Source organism: Ctenopharyngodon idella, chromosome 1 (genome assembly GCF_019924925.1).
Source record: "Ctenopharyngodon idella isolate HZGC_01 chromosome 1, HZGC01, whole genome shotgun sequence".
NCBI classification, from domain to species: Eukaryota; Metazoa; Chordata; class Actinopteri; order Cypriniformes; family Xenocyprididae; genus Ctenopharyngodon; species Ctenopharyngodon idella.
Window position 1 is genome coordinate 40,251,796 of NC_067220.1, and position 11,259 is coordinate 40,263,054.

At 39.9% G+C, this 11,259-nt stretch overlaps 1 protein-coding gene across 2 annotated transcripts; it reads left to right on the forward strand.

Moving 5' to 3' along the window:
- best2 (bestrophin 2) lies at window positions 1-10,812 on the forward strand. Of its 2 annotated transcripts, XM_051892795.1 has the most exons (11): window positions 1-104; window positions 211-333; window positions 1,476-1,704; window positions 3,940-4,034; window positions 4,137-4,370; window positions 7,934-8,088; window positions 8,248-8,325; window positions 8,411-8,563; window positions 8,761-8,841; window positions 8,924-9,078; window positions 9,806-10,812. In XM_051892795.1, the coding sequence occupies exons 4-11, from the start codon at window positions 4,019-4,021 to the stop codon at window positions 10,623-10,625; spliced, it is 1,692 nt and encodes a 563-aa protein (XP_051748755.1). In that variant the 5' UTR covers window positions 1-104; window positions 211-333; window positions 1,476-1,704; window positions 3,940-4,018; the 3' UTR covers window positions 10,626-10,812. The 2 variants fall into 2 exon arrangements, with proteins under 2 accessions (XP_051748755.1, XP_051748765.1); XM_051892805.1 differs by lacking the exons at window positions 1-104; window positions 211-333; window positions 1,476-1,704 and adding an exon at window positions 3,454-3,869.
- The last annotated feature ends 447 nt before the right edge of the window (window positions 10,813-11,259 follow it).

The following is an 11,259-nucleotide window of genomic DNA, read 5'->3' on the forward strand; positions in this document are numbered from 1 at the left end:
CAGAAGTTTACAAGAGAGAACAGACGGACTATCTGCTCCTGTTTATGACATGTTACCACCTAACTTGTCACATAAATTCAGAAGGGTCGTTGATGTACATTATGGTAAGATTAATCTATATTCTGCATTAATGCATTAGCGTGTAACTTCTGGAAGTGCTGTTTGGTTGAGAATGTCTGAAATGCCTGCCTGTCACTCTCTATCCATCAGGGCTGTGAGGCGCAGTGGGAGTCTTCACTAACGAGCATGCCATGGATTTATCCTGGGGCTCCGGACCCGTCCACGCACCGCTGGAGGAACGCAATAGAGATTTACCACATCAAAGACCTCCATGTAATTGCAGTCTTTATACAATAGCAACACCAAAGAATATAGAGGGAGACTGGGGCTAGTTGTCACACTTTTGGTTCAGTGAATATTTCTTAGAGTTTGTGTGTTTTTGAACTTATTTGAAAGTTATTGCATGAACATGATAATTATTGTCAGTTGTTTAAAAAAGAAATACTTTTGTTTGATAAATGAAATAATGAATATGAAGTTAACAAACGTTCTTCCACAAAAATCCTCCATGACAAATCTGCATTTTAAATAGGTATTTTATAGGCTGTTTAAAGGCTTTTTAATTATAATCTGGAGAATGTGTTCAAGTCAGCATTTACTATGCATTTACAGCCCTTTTTCTATTTAAAGTCGGCATGAAAAGGAAGTTACAATAGTCTCTTCTTCCCTATTGTGACATATATCCGAGTGAAGCGGCTTCTCGAACAAGAACAAATGTAAGGCAGGTCTTGAGTTTGTCCATTGGCAATTGATTGGATATTTGGATTGTTGTGATTTGCTATTGGTGGATCTCATGTGAGTGACAGGTTGTCCCTCCCTCGCGCCAGTTAACACGTCATCATATGAAATATGAATATGAAGTTAACAAAAGTTCTTCCACAAAAAATCATCCACAACAAATCTGCCTATAAAATAGGTATTTTATAGGCTGATTAAAGGCTTTTTAATTAAACAATTGTAATGAAATAGAAACAAAAATTGAAAAGATAACATACAAAATATCAAAACATTGGTTTGAGCTGTTGTAATGTATTGTGTAAAATTACAAAATATAAAATATAAGATAACTTTCAGTTATAACCTTTCACTTGTCAAAAATAAATAATATAATACTAATATTTAACATAATTCGCAACAAAAAATGTCCTTCTTTGAGACACTATCTTGTCCTGTATTGAACACTATCCACAAAAAAAAAAAAAAAAAAACCCTGCTAGAAAAATACATTTGTGCAATTGGACTTTTGCCTCAAAACCTGATCGTTAATAGCCCCATGTGACAACTTGCCCTGTTCTTGCCAGCACATTCTCTCACACTGTACAGTTACATGTTTGTAAACTGTAAACTGCAGAGAGGAAATGCTGTGTTTGTATGTTATCTGTGTCATTGTAGATTTTGTATAATCTTAATCGTAGACCTCAGTGAGTCTGGGTGAGATGCAGAGGTGATGTCCTCACTTAAAGTCCCACCTCCTGATGGAGGAGGTGCGTTTGACCCGATGCAGAGACCTCAAGCTCCTGTCAGAACATAAGAAACGACAGAAACACACGCAGCCCGTCTGGACACATGACACGCAGCTCCTCTGGAACATCCTGTGAGAATATGCAGTGAAATATTTTACTCCTCTGAGGCTGAGGAGAAAAGGTAAGAACACTTAAAGTTTCATTTAGTCATTTTCTTACATAAAGTTTATTGAATAGAGTAATTTATTGTAAATACAATACTGAGTATACAGTATTGTAAAAAAGTAAATGTGTTGGAAATTGAGTAACAGACTGCGGCAGAAATGCTTGTGAGTTTGTTTCTTGTGCGTAATTGTTTAGAACACATGCGAAATCTCGTGGAAAAATAAACACCTGTGGCCGTTCAGCATGTTTTTCCTGAAACGGCACGTATATACCCACATTTACCTGCCTCTGTGTTTTAGATGACAAAGCGCTTGTCCCGTGGGATCCACAGCAGGATATCAGACACATTTTGACATCTTGATCCTCAGCCAAATACATAAAAACTCAAAAAGAACACCAAATAAAAGTCCCATAGGCAATTTTATGCCACAAAGCCTTATTGAAGTGAAGGAGGCAGAGACGACCCATCCCAAACATGTCAAAACTGTCATTATATGATATGAAATGAACACAAATATTACTATGTTTTTGGAAATACAGTTGGCAGTTTATTTTATTTAAAGACGAATAATACCTACATTATGCCAACTAAAATCAAATATCAAAAATTTAATATTATATATATATATATATTTGTAATGCATTTAAAAATGTATATCATATAAAAATAAATTATATAAAAATGTGGTTCCACTCTTTAACTATATGTACTAACATTTAAAGGGGGGGTATAATGCTATTTCATGCATTCTGACTTATTTACACTGTTAAAGAGTTGGATTCTCATGCTAAACATGGCCAAAGTTTCAAAACACGAGTTGGACGTATGATGGAGTATTTCTGTCAATATTTTTCCAAATCCTCACGAACTTCGGGGTCTTTTTTTCAAGTATGTGCCTGTGTGACATCAGAATGCACTGTAAAAATTAATACGCTCTATCTACTTAATAAAATTGTGGCAACAGATTACACGCAATATTATTAATCGGATTCAACATATAAGAATTGAGTTAGAATTAATCAAATTAATTCCTTAAAAGTCAACCATTTAAAATGTGTAAAATTAGCAAACAACATTACAAAAACCACAAACTGACGTAAAAAGCAAAGAGTCAAAGTAACCAACTAAATGAAACACTGATCACCATAATGGTGATGAAACATTTTCAATAAAATCAACATCAACATCTAAACCTCTGTTAATTCTTGTGTTTCTCGTTCCTTCAGTGATTCTGCTTGTTATCATCAGGTGTCTTCAATGTTGGCAATAAAAAAGAGTTTTTAATTCATCTTTGACGTCTGTCTGTTATTCAGATATTTTTGTTATACTTAATTGTACTTAAATTTTACTTGTTTTAAATGGTTGACTTTTAAGGAATTAATTTGATTAATTCTAACTCAGTTCTATTTGTTGAATTTAATTAATAATATTGCTTGTAATCTGTTGCCAAAATTTTATGGAGTAGATATAGTGTATTACTTTTTACAGTGTGGTCGGAATTCCTTCCATCAGAACAGGCACTTCTCTCGGAAGAGCGCGCGCGCACACGTCGACCAGAGCGAGAGAGCAAGAGCACGCCCATCAACGTGTGTTCGCAATTTTTTTATTACCCAGCAATAACTGGGTAATAACTAGGTACTAACCCTGAACCTGAACCTAACCTTAACCTATGTAGTTACCTTATATTACCCAGTAGTTTTTCAGGTACGTACACTGTAAGTACACATAAGTGCACATACTGCAAAATAAAGTGTGACCACAATACCTGCATGTTAAAGCTTGATTAATTTCTGTAACTCCAAACCTGGCAACCCTGGTCAACAGTGTAATTACTCACTGTTGACCAGGGTTGCCAGGTTTGCGTAACAAAACCAGCAGAATTACAAATAACAAAACCCGGCCCAATCACGGCCAAAATTAGCCTAATGTATCTTGACTTTACTGTGGTGTGTTTCTGGAGATATGAATCTTCTCTTTAAGCCTTGTTATTTTCCAGTACGCTGTGACACACTGAGTTTGTGGTGCGTGATGACCGTCACTTACACCGCCAGAGTGGCCAATGCGCGCTTCTGTGGCTTCTCCAAACTGCTACTGGCCTGGAAGGGAAGCATCTATAAAGTTTTGTACAAAGAGTTTCTGGCTTTCTTCGCCATGTACACAGCAATCAGCATCACATACAGGTGTGTGTGCGCTTGTTGTGATGCTTTGATCGAGTGTCACATTTTATTTATTAAATTTTTTCTTTACCAGATTCTTCCTTGTGGACCATCAGAAGAGATACTTTGAAAAGCTTTCCATTTACTGCAACCACTACGCCAGTCTCATCCCAATGTCTTTCGTATTAGGTACGCATGTTTTCCCAACAAATTGGGAGGATGATATCAATCATTTAAAGGGATTTTAGCAGATGACAAGCATACATTAAAAAATCTTTATATTACACGCAGGGTTTTACGTGACATTAATAGTGAATCGCTGGTGGAATCAGTACACCTCCATCCCGCTGCCGGACAGGATCATGTGCACGCTCTCCGGTGGCGTGCAGGGCGGAGACGAGCATGGCAGGTTGCTGCGACGCACGCTGATGCGCTACGCGAGTCTGTCCGCGCTCCTGATCCTGCGTTCCGTCAGCACAGCCGTGTTTAAGAGATTCCCTACCATGGATCACGTAGTTGAAGCAGGTAAAATGAGTTTACAACATGCCACAGCAACAAGGCAGAACACCCAAGCAACGCTAAAACAACCTAGCAACCACCTAAATAAATGGCGAGGATTAAGGCCCTTTCACATTTAGCGCGACTCGTTAAAGCGAAGCGAATTGCTGACGAACGGTGCTTTCACACTGAACATGAAAGGATTGATTGTCTTCGGCTAATTCACGGCTGCACAATAGATGGCGCTGACTGAGAATGCATTTTACGCCTGCACACTAGGTGGCGCAACCCACTACTATTCAGCTGTTTGGCCTATCGTCTTTGAGATAAAAGAATCACTTAAATGTTGTTGCATATCACCACAAGGCACAATCACTCTTCAGGATACTTTTTTTCTGTTTACACTGGTTTTCCAAATAGCTTTCTGTGCTAAAGCACCACCAATCTCGCCCTTTTGTGCAACAGCAGCAGCTCCATATGCCAGCGGCATGTGATCTACAGATCAAATCTAATTTGACGGGCCTTTCATTGCGGGGGCGATAGGGAAAAAAAATTGACTCACTGGTCAAAAAAAAATCTTGCTTTGTCGCGCCACAATTGATCATTCAATCACGTCGCTAAATCTTGCTCAGTGTGAAGGCCCTTTACATACCTTAAAATTTCAGATCATGACTTACATAATTGTTAGTAGTGGTAGTAGAAGGAACTGTTTGTTGTTGTTACACAAAGAGCTAAAAATACACAAGGGTTTAAAGCTGTGGTGGACATATGGAAACCTATGGAAGCCAGTTTCCTCCACAGAATTAAAAAAATAAAATAAAAAAAGGCAATTGCGACTTATCTCAATTCTGACTTTGTTTTTCTTACAAAGCTGACCCGGGGTTTACCCAAGTTTGCGTTTTCCCCAGTGAGGCTGCTCGCACAGACACTGTGCAAGGTCAGGGAGGAAGAGGAACAGTACGGTTGCGCCGTACTGGCCCCCCTGGACCTGGTTTTCAGATCTAATGCTCCTCACAACAGGCCGTCCCTGGCAGATTCACCTGAGGAAGGACCTTGTTTGTCAGGGATGAGGCTCCATTTGGCACCCATGTCCAGATCTCTGTGCGGTCTCTATGCGGGATGCGAGGACTTAAGTGGCCTACCTCCAGGGGTAGTTGAGACTATCATTTCAGCAAGAGCCCCCTCTATGAGGTGCCTTTACGCTTTGAAGTGGAACCTCTTTGTTGTTTGGTGTTCTTCCCGTGGGGAAGACCCCCATAGATGCCCTGGTAATGTTGTGCTTTCTTTCCTGCAAGACGGGTTAGAGCGAAGGCTGTCTCCCTCCAACCTGAAAGTGTATGTTGCCACTATTGCCGCACATCACAAAGCAGTAGACGGTAAGTCTTTGGGGAAACACAACTTTGTGGTCAGGTTCCTGAGAGGCTAAATTCTCCTTGGCCAAACCTCATCTCTCTTGGGATCTTTCTCTGGTCTTAGTGGCTCTACAGAGAGTACCCTTTGAGCCCTTACAGTCAGTGGAGATAAAGATCCTGTCCCATAAGACAGTGCTCCTGACTGCGCTCACATCCATCAAGAGGGTAGGGAACCTGCAGGAATTTTCGGTCAACGAAGCGTGCCTAAAATTTGGGCCGGCTGACTCTCACGTAATCCTGAGACCCCAGCCTGGACATGTGCCCAAAGTTCCACACCACTCCTTCAGGGATCAGGTGGTGAGCTTGCGAGTGCTGCCCTCGGAGAAGGCAGACCCAGCCCTTGCATTGCTGTGTCCTGTTCGTGCCCTGCGTTTGCACGTGGACTGCACGCAGAGATTTAGAATCTCAGAACAGCTCTTTGTCTGCTATGGAGGCCAGCAGAAGGGAAAGGCTGTCTCCAAACAGAGGTTGGCCCGCTGGATATGGGATGCCATCGTCTTGGCGTACCAATATTGAGACGAGCTGTGTCTCCTTGGAGTGAGAGCTCACTCAACATGAAATGTTGCTTCTTCCTAGGCATTGGCAAAGGCGTTGTTTTTTGTGTACAAAAAAGTAATATATGAGAAGAATGGTTCGGTGTTTTGCTTGCTGTGCCATTCCCCTCTGAGGACAGGTATGAGCACCTATTCTACTCTGCAGGTGAGGTCCCTGGCTGGTGAACCAGGTCCCTGGCTGAGTTCCTCCTACATCCTCGGCAGTCAGATGCGGCCAGGTCTAGTACTTGTGTGTATGCCTGGTTGGTCAACCCCTTTACTAAAGTAAATGCCCATATGTTGTGGTTCCCCCCTCTGGGTGACCCCATATGTGTATTTCCATGGTACGGCTTCCCCGTTGGCGAGCCTGTGTCCACTCTGCCATCTCTGTAATGGAAGGTGACTCCACCCCTGCACAAGGCAGGATCTACCCCAGAGATCTTCCATATGTAGCACTGCCCCATGTCAGTCCATATGAATATTTCCCACGTTACCTCCCTACGGGCAGGATGTGGTCTCCACTGCGTTCCCTTTCAGATTGGAATTGGCACACTTTCCCAGTGTTATCCAATAGTCTCACTGTTCAAGTTTACATGGAACATCAGTGATTGACATTCTCCGTGCAAAGCCCTGTCCTTTTTTCCACCCCAGCAGGTGACTGAATGATAGGGAATGTCTAGGTTATTAATGTAAGATGTTCCCGTCGCCACAACTCTTGTACCTCCGCTGGCACGGCCGAAATTCATCTCGGCTCATCAGCGGAAAACTTAATGTGAGTATCTGCATGCTGCCTTATATATAGCAGGGGAGAGGCTTGCAATGCAAATCTCACTCGCCAATGTGCATTGGCTTGTTCTGTTACCAGAATCTCAGGCGAGATCCCAATTCGTCGGTCACTGACGTTAACTTCTCCATTCTCTTCTTCAGGGAATGGGGGTTACATAAGTAACCTAGACGTTAATATCACATAATAAAAACATTCGGCATTGTAAGAAATTAATTCAGAATTGTGCATTATAAACTTGCATTTTTGAGAAAAATTCAGATTTCAGAAAAAAGAGACAAATGCAAGATGTTAAAATTGCCAGATATCAACTCGGAATTGTGAGAAATAAAGTCAGTCGAATAAGTCGTTACCTTTTTTATTTTTCTATTCTGTGGCAGAAACTGACCTCCTAATATTGCTCATCCTCATATTATATATTGCTGACTGTATACTATCAAGTTTATCCTGAATGGACTTTTCGGACTATAAAAGTAAGAATGAAAAATGGTCTTTTCTTCACTCCAATTGTCACGTTTTCTGTCACGTTAGATATTTTCCCCTCAAACACTGAAGCTACTGTTTATACAATGCACAGTGTTTCCATGACTGTCTAAAGCCCGTGAATATGAGGCACGCTATTGGTTGTCCATTGCTAAGCATCTAGTCGTAAAATTCTACCACCACATCATTTCACGCTGTACGAGTTTCGCACCGCAATGCAGAGTTAATACCTCAAAAGCAGTGCTCTGGAGCAGGGTTTCAAGTGTAAAATGTTCCTTTACCCGGGGTTAAAAGTGGGGTTTAGAACAACCCGGGGATAAACAGAGTGTGAAAAGTCCTATAGAAAACTGACACTGAGTAATGTCTGTCTCTTTCAAGGTTTTATGACAAGAGAAGAGCGTAAGAAGTTTGAGAGTTTACACTCACCCTATAATAAGTACTGGATCCCATGTGTTTGGTTCACTAACCTGGCCGCAGTCGCCCGCTGTGAGGGCAGAATCAAAGATGATAATACTTATAAACTTCTACTGGAGGTAACTACATTCAAAAGATCTTTAAAGGTTTTACATGACAGTATTTATGAAAGTAAGAACACCATAGTTAATTTAATTCAAAAGATTTGATGCCTAGTGTAAAACCGAAGTGCTTGGTTGAAATGATAATTCTATTTGTCTTCTATGTTGTTTTTGTAGGAGCTGAACAATTTCAGAGGGAAGTGCAGCATGCTTTTTCACTATGACATGATCAGCATACCATTGGTCTACACACAGGTAAGATACATGCTTGAGATGAGAGAGACTAAAAGGGTTTCATGGCATGTGATGGAATATGAATTGATATCTTTTTCCATCGCAGGTTGTGACTCTGGCAGTGTACAGTTTCTTCCTGGTGTGTCTGATTGGTCGTCAGTTTCTGGACCCGGGTCAGGGTTATCCGGGTCATGACCTTGACCTTTACGTCCCCATCTTTACCCTTCTGCAGTTCTTTTTCTATGCTGGCTGGTTGAAGGTCAGGAATCAGAACCCCTAATATCATTTAAATATTAATTAGATGTCCCTCCCTTTTCATATATGACCCTGCCCTACAAGTGTAAATGTCGCTATAAAACATAAACCCAGAAGTATCATTCCATGACTAATTTAATCATTATTAGCATTTCTTTAGCCATTACTATTTGTTTGTGTCATTGTGTAATTATTTCTCAGGTGGCAGAGCAGCTCATAAATCCGTTTGGTGAGGATGATGATGACTTTGAGACCAATTGGTTGATAGATAGAAACTTCCAGGTGATAATTCATTTACAATATATAAAATCATAGTCTTTCATTTGTTTCACAAAAAGACATTTTCTCTGTATGTGTTTAAAAGGTGTCTATGATGGCGGTGGATGAGATGTATGGAGATTTGCCCATGATGGAGAAAGATCGTTACTGGAATGATTCGAATCCTCGTCCACCATACACAGCCGCTACGCTCTTCGTGCTGCGCAAACCCTCTTTCCAAGGCTCCACATTTGACATGGCGTCAGTAACCACCAAACACAAAACCACTGATCTTTTCAGACTAGACAGTTTACTGTACACTGTACAACTGCAAACAAGCTGTAAAAAAAAAAGATAATATAATGGATTGCAGTCATAACTATAGCTGCTACTCATTTAACTATGATTTTAAAAGGAATTGTTTGCCCAAAAATTTACATTTAGAAAAAAAATTGGATGGTGCCTTATATATTTGCTGTACATTTTTGGTTTGGATTAAATATTTTTTTAAAGAAATGAATACTTTTATCCAGCAAGGATGCATTAAATTGATCAAAAGTGACAGTAAAGACAAAAAAATATGTTTTTAAGCATTCTATTTATCAAAAAAAAAAAAAAAAAAAAAAATAGTAATAAGCAGCGCAACTGTTTTCAACATTGATAATAATCTGAAATATTTTTTGAGCATCAAATAAGTATATTAGAATGATTTCTGAAGGATCATGTGACACTAAAGCTGAGTAATGATGCTGAAAATTCAGCTTTGATCACAGGAATAAATTACATTTTAAAATATATTTAAATAGAAAACAGTTATTTTAAATTGTAATAATATTTTACAATATTTCTGTTTTTATGAGACATAAGAGACTTCTTCCAAAAACATCATATTGACTTCAAACTTTTGAATGCTAATGTAAAAACAAAGTAATTGATGAAGTGAAAAACAAATAAGTTCTTATTTTGTTGACATTTCAAATTCCCCCAGAATTCCTAAAGAGGAGATGCATTTCCAGCCTCTGCAGGAGATTGCCGAGAACCTGGAGGAATCTGTGAAGCGGAATCACAACCTCGCCCTCTTCAATCGGCTCCTCAGCTCCGCCCCCTCTCCCACAGGCTTCATGGGTGGAGCCTTACGCCGCACCTCCGCCCAGCTGCGGCGTTTGACACACTCCATCAGTCCGGACCCCTCCTTCTCTGACGCAGAGGATGAGGAAGAGGAGAGCGCGGGGAGGAGCGCGGGCACGGCCGGCTCCATGCCGTCTGGACTTGGGTTGGACACCACACAGAGCACCATCTGCAGCTGTGGAGGACTCATCAGCACCTGTCCTCCGCTGTCAGATGTGGAATTCCACCAGCAAGGTGAGAGAGATGGAAGAGGTGAAGAGAAAAACGAGAAGATGGTGGAGAAAGACTCACTAGTGCCAAAAATCCCACTGCCCACAGCTCAGGCATCAGCAGGGAGGAAGAGTCCTCTTGCTCTGGGACAAGTCAAGTCTCATTTCTGTTCCTCAAACACCACCAACTGCTCTGTACCCGATTTCTACTCTTTCCAGCCTATCCATGACCCGGCAAAGGTCATGACACCAAAACCAAATCTACCCAATAGCAAAGAAGAAGCAGTGTCTTTACTGACTGTCCCATTGCCTGAAGACTCAGCGTTTCCGGAGAATTCAGAAAGAGAGCGGATGCTGGCAGATTCACAATGGCTGCCTTCAAATGGTCACAGTCAGTGTGTAAGTGTAGGGTCAGAGGTCACAGAGTCGATTAGTAAGATCATGGAGTGCCCAAATAGAGCAAATATTTGAACTACATGATCACTTTCATATTTTTTCATATTGATACATGCAACTAGAAAGTTTAGATGCAAATTTGTTACATTATAATACTTGGCAGATTTTTAAACTTTATTTTTAGATTCTTCTGAAAGTGAATGCTATATTTAATCATGTGACAGAATAATGATAATCAGTGCTAAAACTGATCTAGTTTTTCTAGTTTCTTGAAAATAGAGTAAATGTCTACATAAAATAGCAACAAGACGTAAATAAGAAATATAATTTTCTCTTTTGAATATATTTCAATAATATGAAAGAATGCAGTATAACACAGGCAATGCTCTTATGAATATGAATAATAGCACTCAGATGATTATTAGATTTGATGTTGATATGTACAGTTGAAAATAATCCTTATGTACGCTGTATTGCAGCAATATAAGACTGGTGCTTTTATATATTAATTAATTAATAAAAAATTAATACAGTTTTCCATTAATTATTCCACAACAGGATTTTCCCACAACAATGTTTTATGCCCTCATTATCAAGTTTATTAATCATTGTTAAAGGAAAGTATTAAAGGTTAACAGCTGTTATTTATAATAATAGAATCATATTGTAAGTGATTTGTCTTTACAAAAAAAATGAAGAAACGTTAAAT

Excerpts from the sequence above, each read along its gene's own strand:
- best2 (XM_051892805.1), top strand. The coding sequence starts at position 3,652 with ATGAATCTTCTCTTTAAGCCTTGTTATTTTCCAGTACGCTGTGACACA. Across the intron at positions 8,842-8,923 it reads TGATAGATAGAAACTTCCAG|GTGTCTATGATGGCGGTGGA; the intron begins GTGATAATTCAT and ends TGTGTTTAAAAG. Across the intron at positions 9,079-9,805 it reads GGCTCCACATTTGACATGGC|AATTCCTAAAGAGGAGATGC; the intron begins GTCAGTAACCAC and ends AAATTCCCCCAG.